Source organism: Canis lupus, chromosome 4, assembly GCF_003254725.2.
Source record: "Canis lupus dingo isolate Sandy chromosome 4, ASM325472v2, whole genome shotgun sequence".
Lineage (NCBI taxonomy): Eukaryota > Metazoa > Chordata > Mammalia > Carnivora > Canidae > Canis > Canis lupus.
In genome coordinates this window covers 73254916-73279433 of record NC_064246.1, presented here as the reverse complement: position 1 = coordinate 73279433, position 24518 = coordinate 73254916, and the positions used below count along the sequence as shown (strand labels likewise).

The 24518-nt window shown below is 38.9% G+C and overlaps 1 protein-coding gene across 15 annotated transcripts in view; it reads left to right on the top strand.

The window, feature by feature from the left end:
• The window catches only part of SPEF2 (sperm flagellar 2), a 171160-nt gene that overhangs the window by 28897 nt on the left and 117745 nt on the right, over positions 1-24518 (top strand). For all 15 annotated transcript variants that reach the window (XR_007410382.1, XM_049109377.1, XM_049109375.1 and 12 more), the window contains 4 exons: positions 1043-1229; positions 7437-7625; positions 14396-14583; positions 24344-24512. Coding sequence is in view for 14 of the 15 variants with exons in the window: in XM_049109377.1 (XP_048965334.1) it covers positions 1043-1229; positions 7437-7625; positions 14396-14583; positions 24344-24512 (733 nt within the window). In the remaining variant the exon portion in view is untranslated. The remainder of the gene's footprint in view (positions 1-1042; positions 1230-7436; positions 7626-14395; positions 14584-24343; positions 24513-24518) is intronic.

Below are 24518 nucleotides of genomic sequence, written 5' to 3'. Positions count from 1 at the left end.
GTATGTATCCCTATTAAGGGGTCCTTGTCTTTTGAATAACACAGTAAGTTGTATTTTAAACTGACTACATTAATAACTAATAACATTAAAAATAATTATTTAAAATATTAAGACTTGTTATTGGCAGGTAACGAGATATGTCTTGTACCATTATACTGTTGTATTCTGTTTATTTTATAAAGGGGTATGCAGATGAGAATTGATTATTTGATCCTTACATACATTAAAATGTATCTTTTGATTCTAAAGATAACTTTTGAATGAAGCTATAAATTCTTGTACTAAACCACCATTGTCCCACTAAAATGAGTGTTTGCTTTCTGTTGGTAAGACCACCAGCTCTTCCTTACCCTTTAATTTTGGACATAAGGTAGGACAGGAATGGAAGTAGGCCTCTTACTTGGATCTCTAGGACTTGGGCAAGAGGCTAGGTCAGTTTCTATACTTGCCAGTGTGGCATGATGAGCAAGTCATTTTTGGCTGCCAAGCTTCCAGTAAGAACTGGGCCACTGCTTTAAGCATTCTGGAGGTTATTGGGAGTTGATACAGCAACTTGCATTTGCATAAGGGAGAGGTGGGTTGTACTGGAGGAACCATCCATGGAAGTACTCAGTGTCCTGACATTAGGACTAGAGGTATGCCTTCCCTGGCACTTTGGTTATTAATCATGTGCCTACTCTTGACTCAAAACAGGGGAGGCAAGAGGCCTAGAGCCAGCTGGCAAAAGAGAGAGAGAGAGAAACCCAGATCTCTGGGCACAGTGAAGATCACAAGAAGTGAAAGAACAAGTAAGCAATAGGCTTAGAAAGAAGGCTCTGCTAATGACCTCCCATGTAGAGTCCCAAAATGCAGCAAATGGAATCTAATGATAAGCTATGGATGTCACAATGAAGTTCTAATATTTGCTTTAATGCTTGTATTAATAAATTAACAGAGCATTAAAAGGAGCCTTTTTCTGAGGTCTTCCTCCATAGTCACAAGTAGTGGCATGTCATTACATTGTTTTTTTTTTTTAAATCTAAGTAAAAACTATTGTCCTTAGTGCCTCCAAGACTTCTTTAGATACAGCAGGCCAGACAACTACTGATTTGTTAAACACTTATTCGGATGATGACTACATTAAAAAAATCCAAAAGCGCCTTGAAGAAGATGCTTTTGCACGAGAGCAAAGGGAGAAAAGACGGCGGAGACTATTAATGGACCAGTTAATAGCCCACGAAGCACAAGAGGTAAAATATTTAGATATTGATTGAATAATAGTACTGGAAAATTTGCAAAATTTAGTCTTTTATACTAAAGATACATAGATGTATCTTCTTTATTATCTGTTACCTGAATCAACTGTCAACACATCATCACAGCAGATAGAGTCGGGAAAAAAATCTGCATAAAACATTTACTAAAGAATCTAAAATCTGATGATGGTTGTACTACATTGTGAATGCACTTAATACCACCGAATGATACCCTTAAAATGGTTGAGATGGTAAATTTTATGTCATGTATATTTTCCCATGGTAAAAAAAATCCTGGGAGAAACCTAAAATCCACGTCAACCATGTGTATCTATTGTTACTTTTGAAGGTAAGAGGAAACTTTTCCCAGTTCTTTTGAGGTATAATTGACAAAAATTATATATACTTAATGTGAACGATGTGATGTTTTGATATGTGTATACATTGTGAAATGACTGCCACATTGGAACTAATTGACACATCCATCACCTCACATAGTTAATTTTTTGTGTGTTTGGTGAGAACACTTAAGACCTAGTTTTATAAGTTCAACTCTTTTAGATTGATATATGAGTGGGATTACACAAAGTTTATCTTTCTACATTTGACTTATTTCACTTAGCATAGTGTCATCCAGGTTCATCTGTGTTGTCACAAGTAGCAGAATTTCTTTTTTAAGGCTAATATGCCATTGTGTGTATATTCTACACATTCTTTATCCATTTATCAATCAAGGGACATTTAGGTTTTTCCATATTGTGAATAATGCTGCATTGAACATGGGGATGCAGACATCTCTTTGAGATACGGATTTAATTTCCTTTGGATATATACCCAGAAGTAGAACTGCTGAGTCATATGGTAGTTCTACTCATGGTTTTTTGAGGAACCACCATATTGTTTTACATAGAGGCTGGACCCATGGAAGTTTACATGTCCAGCAACAGTTTTCAAGGGTTTCATTTTCTCCACATCCTTGCCAGCACTTGTTATTTCTTGTATTTTTTTTAATGTGATAAATATTTTAATAGATGTGAAGTGATATCTTTTTATGGTTTCTACTTGCATTTCCCTGGTGATTAGTGACAATGAGTACCTTTTCATATTCCTATTGGCCATTTGTTTGCCTTCTTTTGAGAAATGTCTATTCAAGTCCTTTGCCTATTTTTAAATTTGATTATTCGATTTTTGCTATGAAGTTGAGTTCCTTATATATTTTGGATATTAACCAAAAGTACATTTGCAAATATTTTCTCTCATTCTGTAGGTTGCCTCTTCACTCTGTTGATGGTTTCCTTTATTGTATAAAAGCTTTTTAGTTAATTTTAAATTGTGTATGTTTGCTTTTGTTGCCTGTACTTTTGGAGTCATTTTAAAAAGAAAAAAAAATCATTGTCTAGATTAACATTAAGAAACTTTTTTTCCCCTCTGTACTTTCTATTACTAGTTTTATAGTTTTAGGCCTTATGTGTAAGTCTTTAATCTATTTTGACTTGATTTTTGAATACAGTGTGAGATAAGGATACATTTTCATTCTTCTGCATGTGCACATCCAATTTTTCCAGCACCACTTGTTGAAGAGACCAATTTTTCTAGTACCACTGTCCTTTCCCCATTATGTAGCCTTAGCACTCTTGTTGAAGATCAATTGACTGTACAACCATGTATATAAAATCTTACCATATGCAGAGACAATTTTACTTCTTCCTTTCTGATTTGGATGCCCTTTATTCTTTTCCTTGTTAATGGTCTGGCAAAGACTTCCAGTACTATGTTGAAAAGATATGGTGAGAATGAGCATCTTTGTCTTATTCCAGATCTAAAAGGAATGCTGACAAGTTGTACCGTTGATTATGATGTCGACTGTGGGCTTATCATATATGGCTTTTATTATATTGGGTTACATTCTTTCTCCACCTAATCTGTTGAGAGTTTTGATCATGCAAGGATACTGAATTTTTTTCAGGTGCTTTTTCTGCATCTATTGAGATGATCACAAAGGGAACTTTTTTTTTTTAAAGATTTTATTTATTCATGAGAGATGCAGAGAGAGAGACAGAGATGCAGGCAGAGGGGAAGCAAGTTTCCTGTGAAGAGCCTGATGCAGGACTCGATTCCAGGACCCCAGGATCATGACGTAAGCCAAAGGCAGATGCTCAACCACTGAGCCACCCAGGCATCCCAAAGGGGCTTTTCTTTAAATAAAAACAATATGGAGAAATTGTTAGTCCTCTCAGTTTGTTAATTGGTTTACTCTAGTGGTTCTCAAAGTGTGATTCCTGGATCAGCAGCATCAGAATCATCTGGAAATTTTCAGTCATGTAAATAATTGGAGCTCACCTCAAACCTACTGAATCAAATTCAAATCACAGCTCTGGGGTGGGGCCCAGTCATCTGTGTTAACAGGTCCTCTAGGTAATTTGATGTAGCTATAGTTTGACAATCACTGATCAACTCTTATATTGAACACATTATTTATGGAGCCTCTTCTGTGCTCTGGGTACTATTGTAGACCATAGTGAACAAGAATATTGAGAAACATCTTCTCATAGAAACTGCAGTTTGGGGAGGATCTATAAATAAAAAACTAGGGTAGAGTGTGAAGGAGCAGTGAAGATGATGGGAGGGACAGATAGCACTTGAGAGGGAAATCCAGCCCTCACTTAGTCCAAAGATAGTTTCTGGAGGATAATAAATAGAAATATTAGGAAGCATTAGAACTCAGCTAATTCTAGACAGGGGTAGTTTTGGTGGGGTCTGAGTGGGGGTTAGTTTCCAGCAGAGGCTGGAATGGTGAAAAGTAAAGTGTGTTTCCAGAGAGAATATCATATCGAAAGACTCAGCACTCAGTGTGAACTAAAGTCATCTGGGGCCAAATCATAATGAGCCTTGCCAGCAATATAGAGGGAAATTGGAGCTTTTATCCTGAGTGCAAAGGGGAACAAGAGTGATAGGTTCAGACTTTACTTTAGAAAGATCATTCTGGCTTTAGTTGTGAGAATAGGTGACAGGAAGGCAAAACAAGTTGCAGCTATTGCTATAATTCAGGTGAGAAATTATGCCAGTTTAAATTTAGGGTAGTGTGACAATGGGAATGGAGAGAAGTAGCTTTAGGAGCCAGTTCAGTAGTAAAACCAATAGGAATTAATGGTTCATTAGATATGGGGCAGTGGAAAAGTGAAATGAGGGGCCAGATGTCACCCTTAGGCAGCTAGGTAGATGGAAGTGGCATTTACTGTGAATATGGAAGATGCTGCAGAGGAACAGTCTTGGGGAGGAAGGTGATATGAGATGTGAATGTAAATAGGACAAATTTGCATGTCTAAAATATGAAAGACTGGCTTCACATAAGTATGAAGAAGCAAAACTATTTATCAATGGATTCACTCCTTTCTTAGAGAAAAACTCAAAAAATAATTCATTTTTTTGTGCTAAAAAGTTATTTCTTACTTTAGATTTGTGTATATCTTTATTCAGCCATGTATCCTTACTTTTACTTCATAGTCTATCTTTTAATTAGAAGAATTACAGGTTATAGACATTAGATGAAAAAAGTAGATTGTAAAATATCTACATATTTCAAGTTTCATTAACTAGCAATGGAATTTTGAACACACTTCTATTTGTGTTACAAAACACTTGTGTATTGTCTGCTAGGTTTTTTTCTTTCTATTGTTTTGCTTATAATCTAGACCTGATAATTACCTGGAAATGGGGTGACTGAATTCTTTCTGACTTTCTTCACTTTGTACCAGGATGCTATTAGCATTGGTTTTTCAAGTCTCTCACCAGAGATTTGTTCGGGGATCCAGTAAGTAAAAGGACATTAAAGTGTGTTATTGCTCTGGATATTTCCATCAAAGGAACTGTTTCTTTTCAGTGTTTGGGAAAGCTGCTATTCCTCCAACCAGCCTGGGGTATGCATCAGGGGACCTCCACTCCCACTGCCTCCTTTTTATTAAGTGTAGGGTCCCCACCCTCCCTGCACAGCTGACACAAATGTCCCTGTGTCACAGTGGTGGACTATGAAATTCCCACATGCAACATGGCTTGTTACCTATCCATCCTTCTCTCTTCTAAAGAGAAAATGGTATTTGTCAGGGCTAGGATTTCTTGTGCTTCTCTCAAGTGCCTGCCGCTTTTTGAGAGCATGGCATGAATCTGATGTCAGCCCTGGATGCTTTTATTTTGGCTCCATTTGTACTGCATCTACCAAAAATGCCTCTAAATATCTTCTCTAGTTTCCATGTTGTAGCAGTTTTCCCTGAGGTTTGTATACTCTGTTTTAGTTGAGCTTGTGAAGAGCGAGTCAGAGATCTATGCTCAAGTTGTTATCTTGCCTAGTGATTCTAAAAAAATGTGATTACATGAATAGAATGATGAGATTTCGGGTTAGAAAGATCACTTTGAGCTTTTTTGGATGGGTTTTGGAGAAGCTTGGGGGAAGGCATGGTAGAGGAGGGGCTGATATTATTCAAGGTAGGGGCAATGTCAATAGGTATAGAATGGAGTAGAGAGTGATTTAAAAGCATACATACGAGGTAAAATAGACTACTTCTTCAAGAACTAGATATTAGGAATAATAAAAGAGAGGAATGAATTTCAGACAGCACTAATGTTTTAGGTCAGAGCCATAGCTTTATAGGGTCATCACCTGAGATGGGGAAATTTCTAGCAGACCAGAAATTGTGGCGGCAGTGGTGGGGTAGACTCACAAGAGAATTAAGAAAATCAGATCCCATACGTGTATGGGTTTTTTAGTTTGTTTTATTTTGTTTTGATAATGTTCCATTGGTCAATTCAAGTCAAATGGTTACTGGATATCCCATATTTAGGGAATGGAGAAATAGATTTTACTTTTTGATAAGAATAACTGCAGGATACCATTGCAAGTATGTGGACGAAGAAAACTGAAGGATTTGTGGCTATTTTTAATTCTGCCTCAGAATTAAAAGGATTACTGAATCTCAAAAGGAAACAAATTATTAAAATAAAAGTTTCCAGAATTTTATTATTAGATTAGACATGTTTCAAAGTTATTCATGGTTTTATTTTTTTATCTTATATATGTTACTAACAAAAAATTCATATTTATTTTCAGTAGAAGTTTTATTCAGTCTGTGTTCTTATATAATTCTCAGGTTCAAGTTTTGGAATTTACCACAGAGCATTATTATCATATGTATCCAGATTCTGAAAATATATACAGTATTTCTCCCATAATCTCATCATGGCAGACATCATTTGAAAAAATGTCATTAATGATGCTAGATTTTCTTCCTAAACAATTTGATTGTTGAGTGTTAAATGGACAACTCCAATATTTAAGCATTTTTTTTACATCTTCCCCCTTGAGAACTTTAATTACCTCCTCCTTCCACATGATGTCTCTGTTTAGACAGAATAAGAGCTTGAAGGGGCTTTGGAGATCATTTTCCATCTAACCCCCTCATTTCACCTGTCAAGAAGTAGGCCCTGAAGTCCAAGTTACTTGTCCGAAGCCACACAAGCCAATTAATGGTACAACTGGAGCTGCAATGGCTTCTCATTCCCAATTTAATGCTTTTTACCACTGCTCATGTACTGATTGCCCTTCTATTCTATTAAAATAGACAAGAGAGTCAGGAAAATGCATCTAGTTTCTCTTTCAGATTACAACCAGTCAGATTTTCTGAGACAAGCCATAGGCCATGTCCCCTCAGACTCTCTTCCAGCCTTCCCATTCCATCAGAATATAGCTTGTCCTCATATAGGTAGTGAAATATCTTCACTGACAATTAGCAGACCTGCTATCTTCAGCTGACGTCTGCATTTGTTTTTACAACCAATATTTATTGCTGGAATTTCGAATTTCTGAAAATATGCTCTTAAATTGAGAATCCCATCCTTTGTTTATAAAACCTTGGAAACAGTCACCTAATTGATTTTTTATTGGATTTTAAACAAAGTAACAATTTATTTAAAGTAATCGTGACTTGCGAAATATAATGCTTCCAGATACCAAAATGGTACAGCCTTTGTTGGAAATCTTTATTTTTATAACTAGATTTTTACCACGTTCAAATTTAAATCAAATGACACAAGCTGACACCAAGGAATACTTTGCCTTGTGCACATTATTTATGCATCAACTTCTTTAACCCAATGGGAAATTTGGACATGACCTTGACAAATAATTGGCTTCTCCAATGGTGTTTTCAGGAGGCGTATCGGGAGGAGCAGCTGATTAATCGGCTGATGCGGCAGTCCCAGCAGGAGCGCAGGATCTCTGTGCAGCTCATGCATGTTCGGCATGAAAAGGAAGTTTTGTGGCAAAACAGAATTTTCCGAGAAAAACAGTATGAGGAAAGACGACTTAAAGATTTCCAGGATGCTCTTGATCGAGAAGCGGTAAACAATAGCTCCTTTAAAAATCTGTCTAAGAAAAAAAAAATCTGTCTAAGCTTACTTTTGATCCTTTCTACCAAGTCAAGGTAAACAAAATTATTTAGTTGCCAGTCACTTAAAAAGAGTTAATTTTTTATACGATCTCTCTCCTATATCCCCATTTTTATTTTTGCGTAATTACACTGACAGCGCATAGAGCTCCTACATGTTACACTCCCCTTCATTCTGGATTCCACTAATTTTTGATGTTCACCACCCACCTTTATGTTCATGTCTCTCTGTTTATTTTGGTTGTATGAAACTCATTCTTCAGTAGATTCTTTAAGAAGGGCTCAGGGAATGGTATTCCCCATAAATTGTATTGGATATTGTGTATTGTATACTGATAATGGTACATGCCTTATAGACCTGATTGTCAGTTTTGCTGTATATAAAATCCTTCATTCACATTTTCTTTCCTTGAATATCTTAAATTCGTTATTCAGATTTTCTTTCCTTGAATATCTTAAAGACATTATTCCATTTTCTTCAGGAAAAAGTGTTATTCTCAAAAAGATGAATAATCTAATTTTCAATTTCTTGTGTCATTACTCCATTTTTCTAGATGCATACAGAACTTTATTTTTCTTTAAAATCTGCCAAGTTTGCCAGGATGGTATTAGTCTTGGTTATTCTAGGTGAACATTCTCAGGCAGTGAGAGCACTTTGAAGTTGGTTTCTTTTTGTAAGACATCATTAGTCTTTAATAAATGATTCCTTGCTTTCTGATAAAACAGGATTTTATCAGGCCCATATTATAGTATTCCTTCCTCCAAACCAAAATAAGCAACTAATCCAGGGTATTTTGGTTGATTGCATTTAAGAATGGTCCACAGACACCAAGATCCTGATGATAGGTATGCTCTTGGCTACTTTGGTATCATCACATCCAGGTCCTTTTATAGCTATGGAAATCAAAATGTCTGATTTTCTGATCATTTAATGCGTTAATATTTCTTCCTTATCTTTGTTGTATATATGGATTCTAATAATCAAAATAGATCTATTTTATCAATGGATTATGTAGATTACTTCTTACCTGTTTCCTATTGGAGATATTTCAAATTTATTCAATCTGTTGGTCCAGAGTTGGTTGAAGAAATACAAAACTCATGTGATTGGCAGTTTAGATAGCCAGTCTTTACTTGCATAAAATATTCACAAAACTAGGCCGAATAGAAGAGAAAACCTTATAGAAAATAGGAATGGAATCCTTTATTTATCAGACTCATGGTTTACACTGTGATATTTCATGAAAATGAAATACAGCTTTTGCCAAAATTATGCAGTTTTTAGAAATATCATTTGAAAGTCAGGAAAATGGTGCTTTTGCCTTTCTAGACCAGACATAGTAGAACTACTAGGGGTAGGGGTGAAGAACTGTACCTCCATGAATTTGAGCTGCATCAACACAGATCTCAAGTGTCCTCTTCAAGAGTTAAATTATCTAGATAATTGTTTCATCCCTCTTATTTGACCAGAGTGAACTCGAATGGATTGAATGGCATTTGCTTACATTATAAATGATATGTTTAACTAATCTTTCTAAGTGCCTCTTGAAAAATTTGTTTCTTCAAGCCCAGTGAATGAAGCACAGAATAGCAAAGCATTTATAGCAGGACTGGGCTCTCTGTGATGAGAATCATTACCTGCTTTTTTCTTTAATGAGGCTTAACTGACTTCTGAGGTTGGAACAGTCCGGCTTGCTAGGGCCTCAGACACCAGAACTGTAAAGTTCTAGTGCACCTGTGTGGCTCAGTGGTTGAGCATCTGCCTTCAGCTCAGGTCGTGATCTTGGGGTCCCGCATTGAGCCCCACATCAGGCCCCCTGCAGGGAGCCTGCTTCTCTCTCTGCCTATGTCTCTACCTCTCTTTCTGTGTCTCTCATGAATGAATAAATAAATAAAATCTTAAAAAAAAAAAAAAAGAACTGTGAGGTTCTGAAGCATCTGAAAAAAATTATATCCCTTCCTCTCACAATAATTACCTTTTCTTAAAGCTGAGGTATCTACTTCCTGGCACCCCTCTCTGTGAGGTGGCTTGATTTCACAGGTTATCTCCATAAACACTGAATTTGTTGCCTCCAACATCAACAGTGGCTGGTGTATAAGTAGGAGCCAAAGAAATAAATACTGAATTGAATTTGCCAAAGAAGCACTGTTAACCTTTCTTCCTAGTCTCATGCACTAAATAAACAAAAAACATTTTGCTCCCTGCAGCCAATCATTCTACTGCTTCACTTTTGGGAGGAGAGAATTTTTAAAAATTGTTTTTACTTATTACTGTTTTTGTTATTGTTTTTGGTGGGAGAGGGAGAGAATTCTAAAAGTACTTTTAAATGTATTAAAGATTTAAAAAGTCTGTTAAAGGGGCACCTGGTGCTCAGTTGGTTAAGCACTTGACTCTTGATTTTGGCTCAGGTCATGATCTTGGGGTCCTGGGATCAAGCCTTGTGTGGGGCTCCAAGCTCAGTGAGGAGTCTGCCTGGAATTTTCTCCCTCTCCCTGCTCTCTCTCTCTCTCTCTCAAATAAATAAATAAATCTTTAAAAAATTTAAAAATAAAGTCTGTTAATGATACAGGCTATTAATAATATCTGATATTATTGATACTAATTATTAATCTGTAATTACATGGTCCCTTTCTGCTGAGTTCTGCTGTGGAAGCACTCTCCTGGTTTTCTTCCTATTTCCTTGGCTGCCCCTTTAATGTCAGGACCCCTTAAGGAAAACTTAATCCTAAGCCACTTTCTTTGCTCCTCTATGTTATTTCCTCAGACAACCTCTTAATCCACGACCATGGTGTATAATTACTGCAATAGACAGACGACTCATGCATTTATATCTGTCCTCTGCAGTAAAGACCCATTTGTTCAACTGCTTTCCTGACATCTCTACTCCCGTATTTCAGAGACACCTCAAATTCAACATGTTAAAGCCAAATTTATGACCCTTGTTACTAAATTGGTCTTTGTCAAGTTTCCCTATCTCCATAAATGGTGGCACCATTTATTCAGTTATACAAATGCAAAATCTCAGGATAACCTGAACCCTGCTTTGTCCTCTCTTCCATATCCAGAACATCACTAAGTCCTGTCCATTTCATATCATAATATCTCTTCAATTTGTCCATTTTTCCAAACTACGTCTCTACCACCACCCCTGTCTCTGCTACTACTACTACTGCAATGGTCTCCTTCATTAATTTTGAGGGCTATGAATTAGCAAGTGCAGTTGGGGTATGCAAAAACATGACACAATTTTTTAAAAGATTGTATTTATTTATTCATGAAAGACACACACAGAGAGAGGCAGAAACAAACATAGGCAGAGGGAGAAGCCTGCTCCATGCAGGGAGCCCAATGTGGGACTCAATCCCAGGACTCCAGGATCACGCCCTAGATGGAAGGGAGACACCCAACTGCCAAGCCACCCAGGTGTCTCAACGTAACATTCTTTATATTCTTTAAATCAACCTAAGCTTGAACTCCAGCAACCCACCTCTGCCCACAGAGATAGATGCACAGTGCCCCAGGTCACAGGCCAAGTTATCAGGGAAACACTGCAGTCATCAAGCCCAGACCCAGCCTGTCGCCTTTGAGATCTCAGTTACTCCAGCCCACGCATTGCCTCCAGTGGCACATGTCTTCCCAGAGGCTGTTCCAGCCTTTGTCGGTCCCTCCCAGGTACCCTTCTGAGGCTCTGCTGCTCCCCAGGAAGTGCCAAGGAGTAGATGCACATCTCTTCCTCTTTCTCTTTGCCCTCAAAATCTTCCCTTCTCTCCTCTGTCTTGGAGTGACCTAGATTTATTTGCCTTTGAATATAACACTTTAAAGTGTGGAGGAGTTTCTAACATTTTCTGCTTTTCTGTGCTGCAGAAATTCCCTAAAGCAGGATTTAAAAAGACATCTGTCTACCTGTTAGAAAGGAAAGAAGGGGATATTAGAGATAACTTATACAAATCACCTGCCCTACTATCATATCCTCCAAATCATTCTCCATTCTGCAGCCAGAAGAATCTTCTGGATTCTCAGATTTGACCATTGGCTTCTCTTTGACCAGATCCTTGCTCATACCTTGTTCCCCTCTGTCTCCGGGACTCTAGCCATACTGTCCACTCTCAGATCTTTGAATAAGTCATTTCTTCTGCTCTTCTCTTTCTTCCCACGTGCCTTTCCCCAGCTAATTCTCACGTTTCAGAGCTCCGTGCACAGGGCCCTTCTTGTCTAGGTCAGGCCTCCTGTGATGGGTTATACTCCATAGTCCTTCCTGGTGACACTTCTCTTGCGTGGGTGTATATTCATTGTGTGACTTTACTGCCTCTCCCACTGGATGTAAGCTCCATGAGGAAAGGGATTATGGTTGCTTCTGCTCACTACTCTTTTTGCAGGGCTTAGGTCAACGTCTGGTACAAAGAAAGGTTGGGGGTGGGGGGGCGCAGTGGTGCAGAAAGGGAAAGAGAGAAGAAGAAGGAGAAGGAGAAGGAGAAGGAGGAAGGGAGAAGAGAGAGACAACTTTGTTTTGTCCATTATTAGTCTCTGTTTTGGTTTTGTTTTTAGATTACTTACCTCATCCTTTAAGATAATTGGGCATCTACTGTAAGTTTCTGATTTTGAACTTCTGTTCTACCTTCTGTTAGTAGTAGTACCTAATTATAATAATATTTAACATTGTTTAGTATTTACTGTGAGTCAGTCATTAAGCTATGTTGATGACATGCACATTTAATTCTCACAATAGCTGTTGGAAGTAGACACTATCCTTGTCTACATTTTGCAAGAAAGCTTGCATTCACACAGCTTGTCAGTGGTGGAGACAGGAGCACAGTCTGGGCTCATAACCGCCGAGATTGACTACCTCCCACAGACTTCCTTTTTCCTTTTCCTTCTTTCTTTTTTTAGGGCTTCAACCCACTTTGCTGTAATGGGACAGGAAATTGTGGTGGGTTTAGCACAGGGAGGTGGGGTGGGGTAAAGGTAGAAGACTGGTAGCTAAAAAGAAGGAAGAAAGGCATGGAGGGAGGTAGGGAGACAGCACTGAGGTGAAAGCTGCTGTCTTCCTGCTCGGATCATTCCACTGTTCCCTGCAAGGCTGAGCTCTCTTCACACACAAAACATTTCCACATGCTTTACAGGCACTCTGCAGGAAAGCAACTTCACAACCCATTTTACTGCCACTCCCCAAATTCTCATCTGGCTACTCCTGCTCTTTTAGATTCCTCTTCCTCTGACCTCTTCACAGGTTCTGAAGCACACAGTAAAGTTGTGTACTTAAATGGTATGCTTTCCCTAGGAAGACAGGGCCTACAGAACAATACAGCAATAACAAATTCTGGTGTGATTTCTGAACTTGCCAAATGTACAGGACCGACCTCAGGGGTCACCCAGTCCAACCACTTTCCCAATAAAAAGAAAACAAACAAAATAAAATAACAGTAACAAAAACAAATGAATCTTCCATTTGGTTCAGTGGACAAAAGTAATCCATTGTTGGGCATTTAGTCATGTGTGAATCATAGCATAAGATATATTTGCCCCAACAGGATGATTTGGTGATTTTTTTCTGTGTATGCCAAGTCTTCTTAATACCCCACTTAATGGGGGCACCTCAGTGGCTCTGGTTGAACATCTGCCTTTGGTACAGGTCATGATCCTCAGGTCCTGGGACTGAGGCTCCCCATTGGACATAGGCAGGCTTCTCCCTCTGCCTATGTCTCTGCCTCTCTTTCTATGTCTCTCATGAATAAATAAATAAAATAAAAAAAAATACCCCACTTAACACTGAGGGAGGCTCGGATGAGGAGCCTAGGACTTGACTTCTGTATACAGGCTGGGGCTTGACTGACTGGCATGTTCTCTGAGGCCACCTCCATTTTACACTCATTGGGTTTAGTTATAGGAGGCAAGTCATGTTTCTGGAGCATGTTAGCACAGGCTATAATTTCTCAAGGAGCTGGGATAACTATTTGAAAAGCAACATATAGGCATGCTGGGTTTGACCTTTGGCCTTTGTGTGAAGTTTCTCTAAACAAAATAATAGTGCCAACCAAGCAGAGGGTAATGACAAACTATAAGTATTTCATTACTTTCTGCAGAAATAAATGTTCTCTGTAAGTAAATTTTACCAATTTATTATGGTTACAACAGCAGAATTTTTGTCGTTGTCTGGGTACATTTAACATTTGTTAGTGCGTATGTGATATTCCCAAGCCAATTATAACAGGGGTCTTCCAAAATATTTTCTAAGTACAAATCAGTATCCTAGAACTCTCACTACAAGATGGAGGGCACTGGCTGGATGGAGCAGCTATGTCAGGTTAAGGCTCCTACGATGGGTACAAAGGGATCAGCTCTGCTAGGGTCTGGCACAGACTTGTCTGCTTCTCTGTGATCCCTGACTCTGACTATTTGCAACACATGAACTCAAGGCTTCTTTTTAAACACTTAAGATCCAATTTATCATTAATCTACCTTGGCTTTCTGAAGTTAGACCACTTTTCTCTGTACTGTGTTTCACCGATAAGCTAAGCCAAAGGTGGAATATTTCCGATATTGTCTTTGCCATCGTACTCAGTACTTAATAAGGCAAAAGTGCTCTTTCATGAGTAAGCTTTTCTGGGTGTAAAAGGAGGTTTCATTCTGTTTAGAGATTTTTTTTGCCTTTTGAGATAATAATATTATCTTCATGTGAATCATCACCCAATTACATTGACTTAAAAATGTCTTTGCCTTCCTAGGCTTTGGCAAAACAAGCCAAGATTGATTTTCAGGAACAAGCCATTAGAGAGAAGGAAATTCATGAACAGATCACTGTGGAAAGAGCTCAAGCTCGTTACAAAAAGCATTATACAATATGTGCAGAAATTTTGGATCAAATACTTGATCTTTCCACTAAAGTGTCAGACTACCGGATGTTGACAAATAAGTAAGTGTTATTTTTTATAATCATTACAGTAGAGACATCACAGAAAGTGAGAAAGGATAAGATTGTAATGTAGACACTCAGTTGATAAGTGAGACAAAAATTTTTCATGAAAAAATATGTAGAGGGGGAGGAGCAAGATGGCGGAAGAGTAGGGTCTCCAAATCACCTGTCTCCACCAAACTACCTAGAAAACCTTCAAATTATCCTGAAAATCTATGAATCCGGCCTGAGATTTAAAGAGAGACCAGCTAGAATGCAACAGTGAGAAGAGTTCGCGCTTCTATCAAGGTAGGAAGACGGGGAAAAAGAAATAAAGAAACAAAGGCCTCCAAGGGGGAGGGGCCCCGCGAGGAGCCGGGCTGAGGCGGGGGCGAGTGTCCCCAGGACAGGAGAGCCCCGTCCCGGAGGAGCAGGAGCTGCACGACCTTCCCGGGCGGAAAGGGGCTCGCAGGGAGTTGGAGCAGGACCCAGAAGGAAGGGGATGCCCTCGGGCTCCCCGGGTCAGTAACAGCAACTGCGCACCCAGGAGAGTGCGCCGAGCTCCCTAAGGGCTGCAGCGCGCACGGCGGGACCCGGCGGGACCCGGAGCAGCTGAAGGGGCTCGGGCGGCGGCTCCGCGGAGGGGGCTGCGCGGCCCCGGGAGCAGCTCGGAGGGGCTCGGGCAGAGGAAGAGGCTCCGTGCGGAGGGGGCTGCGCGGTTCCAGGAGCAGCTCGGAGGGGCTCGGGCGGCGGCTCCGCGGAGGGGGTTGCGCGGCCCGGGAGCGCGAATCCAACAGCGCGGGCTCCGGAGCACAGGGCGCCGGGACACAGCCCAGGATCCGGCCTCCCCCGGGACAGGCAGAGGCCGGGAGGGCCCAGGACAGCGAGGACGCTCCTGCCCCAGCTGAGCAGATCAGCGGCCCCGCCCGGAGCCTCCAGGCCCTGCAGACGGAGTTCCTGCCGGAGCTGAATCCAGGTTTCCAGAGCTGCCCCGCCACTGGGGCTGTTCCTCCTGCGGCCTCACGGGGTAAACAACCCCCACCGAGCCCTGCACCAGGAGGGGGCACAGCAGCTCCCCCAACTGCTAACACCTGAAAATCAGCACAGCAGGCCCCTCCCCCAGAACACCAGCTAGACGGACAACTTCCAGGAGAAGCCAAGGGACTTAAAGTACACAGAATCAGAAGATACTCCCCGGTGGTTCTTTTTTTGTTTGTTTGTTTTTGTTTTTGTTTTTGTTTTGTTTTGCTTTTTGATTTGTTTCCTTCCCCCACCCTCTTTTTTTCTCCTTTCTTTTTCTTTCTCTTTTTCTTCTTCTTTTTTTTTTTTTTTTCGTTTTTTTTTTTTTCTTTTTCTTCCCTTTTTTTTTCTCTTTCTCTTTTCTTTCCTTCTTTCTCTCCTCTCTTTTTCTCTTTTTCCCAATACAACTTGCTTTTGGCCACTCTGCACTGAGCAAAATGACTAGAAGGAAAACCTCACCTCAAAAGAAAGAATCAGAAACAGTCCTCTCTCCCACAGAGTTACAAAATCTGGATTACAATTCAATGTCAGAAAGCCAATTCAGAAGCACTATTATACAGCTACTGGTGGCTCTAGAAAAAAGTATAAAGGACTCAAGAGACTTCATGACTGCAGAATTTAGAGCTAATCAGGCAGAAATTAAAAATCAATTGAATGAGATGCAATCCAAACTAGAAGTCCTAACGACGAGGGTTAACGAGGTGGAAGAACGAGTGAGTGACCTAGAAGACAAGTTGATAGCAAAGAGGGAAACTGAGGAAAAAAGAGACAAACAATTAAAAGACCATGAAGATAGATTAAGGGAAATAAACGACAGCCTGAGGAAGAAAAACCTACGTTTAATTGGGGTTCCCGAGGGCGCCGAAAGGGACAGAGGGCCAGAATATGTATTTGAACAAATTCTAGCTGAAAACTTTCCTAATCTGGGAAGGGAAACAGGCATTCAGATCCAGGAAATAGAGAGATCCCCCCCTAAAATCAATAAAAACCGTTCAACACCTCGACATTTAATTGTGAAGCTTGCAAATTCCAAAGATAAGGAGAAGATCCTTAAAGCAGCAAGAGACAAGAAATCCCTGACTTTTATGGGGAGGAGTATTAGGGTAACAGCAGACCTCTCCACAGAGACCTGGCAGGCCAGAAAGGGCTGGCAGGATATATTCAGGGTCCTAAATGAGAAGAACATGCAACCAAGAATACTTTATCCAGCAAGGCTCTCATTCAAAATGGAAGGAGAGATAAAGAGCTTCCAAGACAGGCAGCAACTAAAAGAATATGTGACCTCCAAACCAGCTCTGCAAGAAATTTTAAGGGGGCCTCTTAAAATTCCCCTTTAAGAAGAAGTTCAGTGGAACAGTCCACAAAAACAAAGACTGAATAGATATCATGATGACACTAAACTCATATCTCTCAATAGTAACTCTGAATGTGAACGGGCTTAATGACCCCATCAAAAGGCGCAGGGTTTCAGACTGGATAAAAAAGCAGGACCCATCTATTTGCTGTCTACAAGAGACTCATTTTAGACAGAAGGACACCTACAGCCTGAAAATAAAAGGTTGGAGAACCATTTACCATTCGAATGGTCCTCAAAAGAAAGCAGGGGTAGCCATCCTTATATCAGATAAACTAAAATTTACCCCAAAGACTGTAGTGAGAGATGAAGAGGGACACTATATCATACTTAAAGGATCTATTCAACAAGAGGACTTAACAATCCTCAATATATATGCTCCGAATGTGGGAGCTGCCAAATATATAAATCAATTATTAACCAAAGTGAAGAAATACTTAGATAATAATACACTTATACTTGGTGACTTCAATCTAGCTCTTTCTATACTCGATAGGTCTTCTAAGCAAAACATCTCCAAAGAAACGAGAGCTTTAAATGATACACTGGACCAGATGGATTTCACAGATATCTACAGAACTTTACATCCAAACTCAACTGAATACACATTCTTCTCAAGCGCACATGGAACTTTCTCCAGAATAGACCACATATTGGGTCACAAATCGGGTCTGAACCGATACCAAAAGACTGGGATTGTCCCCTGCATATTCTCGGACCATAATGCCCTGAAATTAGAACTAAATCACAACAAGAAGTTTGGAAGGACCTCAAACACATGGAGGTTAAGGACCATCCTGCTAAAAGATAAAAGGGTCAACCAGGAAATTAAGGAAGAATTAAAAAGATTCATGGAAACTAATGAGAATGAAGATACAACCGTTCAAAATCTTTGGGATGCAGCAAAAGCAGTCCTAAGGGGGAAATACATCGCAATACAAGCATCCATTCAAAAACTGGAAAGAACTCAAATACAAAAGCTAACCTTACACATAAAGGAGCTAGAGAAAAAACAGCAAATAGATCCTACACCCAAGAGAAGAAGGGAGTTAATAAAGATTCGAGCAGAACTCAACGAAATCGAGACCAGAAGAACTGTGGAACAGATCAACAGAACCAGGAGTTGGTTCTTTGAAAGAATTAATAAGATAGATAAACCATTAGCCAGCCTTATTAAAAAGAAGAGAGAGAAGACTCAAATTAATAAAATCATGAATGAGAAAGGAGAGATCACTACCAACACCAAGGAAATACAAACGATTTTAAAAACATATTATGAACAGCTATACGCCAATAAATTAGGCAATCTAGAAGAAATGGATGCATTCCTGGAAAGCCACAAACTACCAAAACTGGAACAGGAAGAAATAGAAAACCTGAACAGACCAATAACCAGGGAGGAAATTGAAGCAGTCATCAAAAACCTCCCAAGACACAAGAGTCCAGGGCCAGATGGCTTCCCAGGAGAATTTTATCAAACGTTTAAAGAAGAAATCATACCTATTCTCCTAAAGCTGTTTGGAAAGATAGAAAGAGATGGAGTACTTCCAAATTCGTTCTATGAAGCCAGCATCACCTTAATTCCAAAGCCAGACAAAGACCCCGCCAAAAAGGAGAATTACAGACCAATATCCCTGATGAACATGGATGCAAAAATTCTCAACAAGATACTGGCCAATAGGATCCAACAGTACATTAAGAAAATTATTCACCATGACCAAGTAGGATTTATCCCTGGGACACAAGGCTGGTTCAACACCCGTAAAACAATCAATGTGATTCATCATATCAGCAAGAGAAAAACCAAGAACCATATGATCCTCTCATTGGATGCAGAGAAAGCATTTGACAAAATACAGCATCCATTCCTGATTAAAACTCTTCAGAGTGTAGGGATAGAGGGAACATTCCTCGACATCTTAAAAGCCATCTATGAAAAGCCCACAGCAAATATCATTCTCAATGGGGAAGCACTGGGAGCCTTTCCCCTAAGATCAGGAACAAGACAGGGATGTCCACTCTCACCACTGCTATTCAACATAGTACTGGAAGTCCTAGCCTCAGCAATCAGACAACAAAAAGACATTAAAGGCATTCAAATTGGCAAAGAAGAAGTCAAACTCTCTCTCTTCGCCGATGACATGATACTCTACATAGAAAACCCAAAAGTCTCCACCCCAAGATTGCTAGAACTCATACAGCAATTCGGTAGCGTGGCAGGATACAAAATCAATGCCCAGAAGTCAGTGGCATTTCTATACACTAACAATGAGACTGAAGAAAGAGAAATTAAGGAGTCAATCCCATTTACAATTGCACCCAAAAGCATAAGATACCTAGGAATAAACCTCACCAAAGATGTAAAGGATCTATACCCTCAAAACTATAGAACACTTCTGAAAGAAATTGAGGAAGACACAAAGAGATGGAAAAATATTCCATGCTCATGGATTGGCAGAATTAATATTGTGAAAATGTCAATGTTACCCAGGGCAATATACACGTTTAATGCAATCCCTATCAAAATACCATGGACTTTCTTCAGAGAGTTAGAACAAATTATTTTAAGATTTGTGTGGAATCAGAAAAGACCCCGAATAGCCAGGGGAATTTTAAAAAAGAAAACCATATCTGGGGGCATCACAATGCCAGATTTCAGGTTGTACTACAAAGCTGTGGTCATCAAGACAGTGTGGTACTGGCACAAAAACAGACACATAGATCAGTGGAACAGAATAGAGAATCCAGAAGTGGACCCTGAACTTTATGGGCAACTAATATTCGATAAAGGAGGAAAGACTATCCATTGGAAGAAAGACAGTCTCTTCAATAAATGGTGCTGGGAAAATTGGACATCCACATGCAGAAGAATGAAACTAGACCACTCTCTTTCACCATACACAAAGATAAACTCAAAATGGATGAAAGATCTAAATGTGAGACAAGATTCCATCAAAATCCTAGAGAAGAACACAGGCAACACCCTTTTTGAACTCGGCCATAGTAACTTCTTGCAAGATACATCCACAAAGGCAAAAGAAACAAAAGCAAAAATGAACTATTGGGACTTCATCAAGATAAGAAGCTTTTGCACAGCAAAGGATACAGTCAACAAAACTCAAAGACAACCTACAGAATGGGAGAAGATATTTGCAAATGACATATCAGATAAAGGGCTAGTTTCCAAGATCTATAAAGAACTTCTTAAACTCAACACCAAAGAAACAAACAATCCAATCATGAAATGGGCAAAAGACATGAACAGAAATCTCACATAGGAAGACATAGACATGGCCAACATGCATATGAGAAAATGCTCTGCATCACTTGCCATCAGGGAAATACAAATCAAAACTACAATGAGATACCACCTCACACCAGTGAGAATGGGGAAAATTAACAAGGCAGGAAACAACAAATGTTGGAGAGGATGCGGAGAAAAGGGAACCCTCCTACACTGTTGGTGGGAATGTGAACTGGTGCAGCCACTCTGGAAAACTGTGTGGAGGTTCCTCAAACAGTTAAAAATATACCTGCCCTACGACCCAGCAATTGCACTGTTGGGGATTTACCCCAAAGATACAAATGCAATGAAACGCCGGGACACCTGCACCCCGATGTTTCTAGCAGCAATGGCCACGATAGCCAAACTGTGGAAGGAGCCTCGGTGTCCAACGAAAGATGAATGGATAAAGAAGATGTGGTTTATGTATACAATGGAATATTACTCAGCTATTAGAAATGACAAATACCCACCATTTGCTTCAACGTGGATGGAACTGGAGGGTATTATGCTGAGTGAAGTAAGTCAGTCGGAGAAGGACAAACATTATATGTTCTCATTCATTTGGGGAATATAAATAATAGTGAAAGGGAAAATAAGGGAAGGGAGAAGAAATGTGTGGGAAATATCAGAAAGGGAGACAGAATGTAAAGACTGCTAACTCTGGGAAACGAACTGGGGGTGGTGGAAGGGGAGGAGGGCGGGGGGTGGGAGTGAATGGGTGATGGGCACTGGGTGTTATTCTGTATGTTAGTAAATTGAACACCAATAAAAAAAAAATAAAAAAAAATAAAAATAAAAAAAAAAAAAAGAAAAAATATGTAGAAGTGGGGTCCAGGATACCTGGATTACTGAATTAATTCACCCACCAGTGAGCCTTATTTAAGGTGTATTTATATATATATTTTTAACATTAAAACTCTGTGTCTAAATTCCCTACAATTTGCAAAGACAACTATGATAGTTTATTTGAAACACTTGGAACTTCCTAAAAGACTGGAATTATTTGAATATTATTTTACTAGTCATTAAATCTATTTTCATTACATCTTATTTCTAAAAGGAATTAATGTAGGCAGCCCAGGTGGCTCAGCGATTTAGCACCGCCTTCAGCCCAGGGCCTGATCCTGGAGACCTGGGATAGAGTCCCACGTTGGGTTCCCTGCATGGAGCCTGCTTCTCCCTTTGCCTGTTGTCTCTGCCCCCCCCTTCTCTCTCTCTCTCTGTGTATGTGTGTGTGTCTCATGAATAAATAAATAAAATGCTTAAAAAATAAAAAATAAAGGAAATTAATGTATTTATAATCCTTAATTATAAGGAAATGTTCAACAATACAAAATATATTAATAATATGCCAGAATAAGAACAGAGGAAAATTCAAATTAAAGTAGGAAGTTAAGAACAACTGATAAATTGGAACACAGTTATATTAGCCGCCACAGATTTGCCAGTTGTTGCAACTTAGCTGCAAATTTTACGTGAGCTTCCTGGTAGCCAAAGAAAAAGGAAAATATAATCTGTCATGTGTTTTCCATCTTCCATTCTGGTTCTTTACAAAATACAAAACTTTTCATGGCACTCAGTTTAGAACAACAGTTCTCTCATGTGGTACCCTCACCTAAGGCACAGTAAGTAGCAGAGTGGATCTAGTGGAGAATGCCCTCAGCATCATCTTTTAGGCATCATCGACTTATTTCTTGAGATACTCTTTGCTGAAAGCTTGAGGGGAATGACATCGCAGTAGATCTCAGTCCAAGTAATTCCACAAGAACAAAGATAAGTTAAATGTGTATATTTCTCAAATTACCTAGACTGAGATCTTCTTGAGAACCCACTGTTTTCCACAGTGGCTGCACCAGTTTACATTTCCACCAACAGTGCACAAGGGCTCCTTTCTCCACATCCTTACTTTTTATTTCTTGTCTTTTTGATACCAGCCATTGTAACAGGTGTGCAGTGGTATCTCATTATGGTTTTGATTTGCATTTTCCTGATGATTAGTGATGTTGAGCATCTTTTCATGTACCTGTTGGCCACTTGTATGTCTGCTTTGGAAAAATGTCCTTCAGATCCTCTACCTGCTTTTAAAATTGAATTGTTAGCTTTTTTTGCTATTGAGTTGTGAGAATTATTTACTTATATTAGATGTTACCTTCTTATCAGGTATGTATTTGCAAATATTCTCTCCCATTTGGTAGGTTGCCTTTTCTTTTTGTTGATTGTTTCCTTTGCCTTACAGAATCTTTTAAGTTGAATGTAGTCTTACTTGTTTATCTTTGTTTTTGTTGCCTTTCCTTTTGGTATCAAGTCCAAAAAATCACTGTGAAGACCAATATCAAAGAGCTTACTGCCTATGTTTTCTATTAGGAGTTTTATGGTTTCAGGTCTTAGATACAAGTCTTTAATTCATTTTGAGTTATTTTCGTGTACTGTGTAAGATCCGTGTCTTTTAATTGCAACCAAACACTACAATTACACATATAAATATTTTATTAGTCTATGCTACTAACAGTAAGATAAACTCATGTTATTTCATTAAACAAGGTATTATCAGTATATATTTTTTATAAAGCACAGGTATATTTTTGGTATCAGCCTACTCAGCAGAACTGATTTTTTAAATTTTTTTTAATTTTTTTTTATTTATGATAGTCACAGAGAGAGAGAGAGAGAGAGGCACAGAGACATAGGCAGAGGGAGAAGCAGGCTCCATGCACCGGGAGCCTGATGTGGGATTCGATCCCGGGTCTCCAGGATCGCGCCCTGGGCCAAAGGCAGGCGCCAAACCGCTGCGCCACCCAGGGATCCCAGAACTGATTTTTTAGACTGCTTCTTGAAATTATTACTAACAGATAATAGGATTTAATTAAGTAACTGTAAGATTAAGTTTTGGACAATATATAAGTTGTTAATCACCTACTTCACCATAGAAACCAATGCCATTTCAATAATTCTGATGTTATAATATTTCTTTGCCTGAGCTTGTTAATTTCTAAACCTCCATATCTCTACAAGTAAACTTCCGCAACTATAAATATTTTGTTAATGGAAAACATAATGTGATTATATTTGAAGTTGTACATTTAATTGAAATACTACTTTATTGTGGCAAAACATACATAACATAAAATTGGCCCTTTTAATCATTTTAGATATAAACTTCCGTAGCATAAGAACATTCACATTACTGTGCCACTGTTGCCTCCATCCATCTCCAGAACTTTTTTGTTATTCCAAACTGAAGTATTGTACCCATTAAATAACTCTCCAGCCCCTGGTAGCCTCTATTCTACGTGATCTCTGTGAATTTGTCTATTCTGGGTATCTATCTTATATAAATGAAGTCATACATCATTTGTTCTTTTAGTATCTGGCTTATTTCATTTAACCTAATGTCTTGAAGTCTCATCCATGTGGCATGTATAGCAATGAAATAAACATAATACTTTTTTTTGTTGTAATTCCAAGCTCTAATCCAACTATATTTAGAGAAATGCATCAGAACCATGTCAGACTCTTTCCTTCCTTTGCATTTTGTTCTTCTTGAAACTATTTTCCCATCAACCTATCCTGATTAATCATTCACCAGACTTAAACAGAAATAATTACTGAAAAATAATTTTAAAGGTTATCAAATACACAATGACAATAAAACCACCATACATTTGATTTTTCTATTACAATTTATTTACAAATATGTAAACCAACTGTCATATTAAAGGGGCTTTGGAAAATAGTCTGTTCATTTTGCACAGGAAGACACTGATATTAGAGCATTTAAAGGATTTCCTAAGATTGCACAGTCATTTAATGTCATAGCTGGGAATTAAAGAACCTAAGTTTTAGGATAGTGTTCACTATTTTCAGATATTTTGTTCTGTGAGTGCACAGTCAGTATGAAAGTTTGAAGAACCTGTCGCTTGAAATAACATTGATTCATTCAAACCTAAGTTTCAAACAGTCTACTAACCATTAATAATATACATTAATAGTAAGTGGAATCCCTAGCCTCATATAGCAGACCCTTGGGAATGAATATGACACTAGAAAGAATAAGTTTAAGGTGTATATTTGACTAACCATTGATTCATCTCTACCTTTTTTTTAAATCTTTTTTGCTATAGTTTGATTCCATATAAGTTGATGCATGATTGGAAGGAACTGTTTTTTAATGGAAAGCCCATATACAAGCAAGCCTCTATTAAGCAACTACCAGCCACGCCCTCTGCAGAACAAGTTATAGAACTGGAGAAGAGGGACTTGCTGGATAGCAATGATTATGAAGAATATAAGGTACTC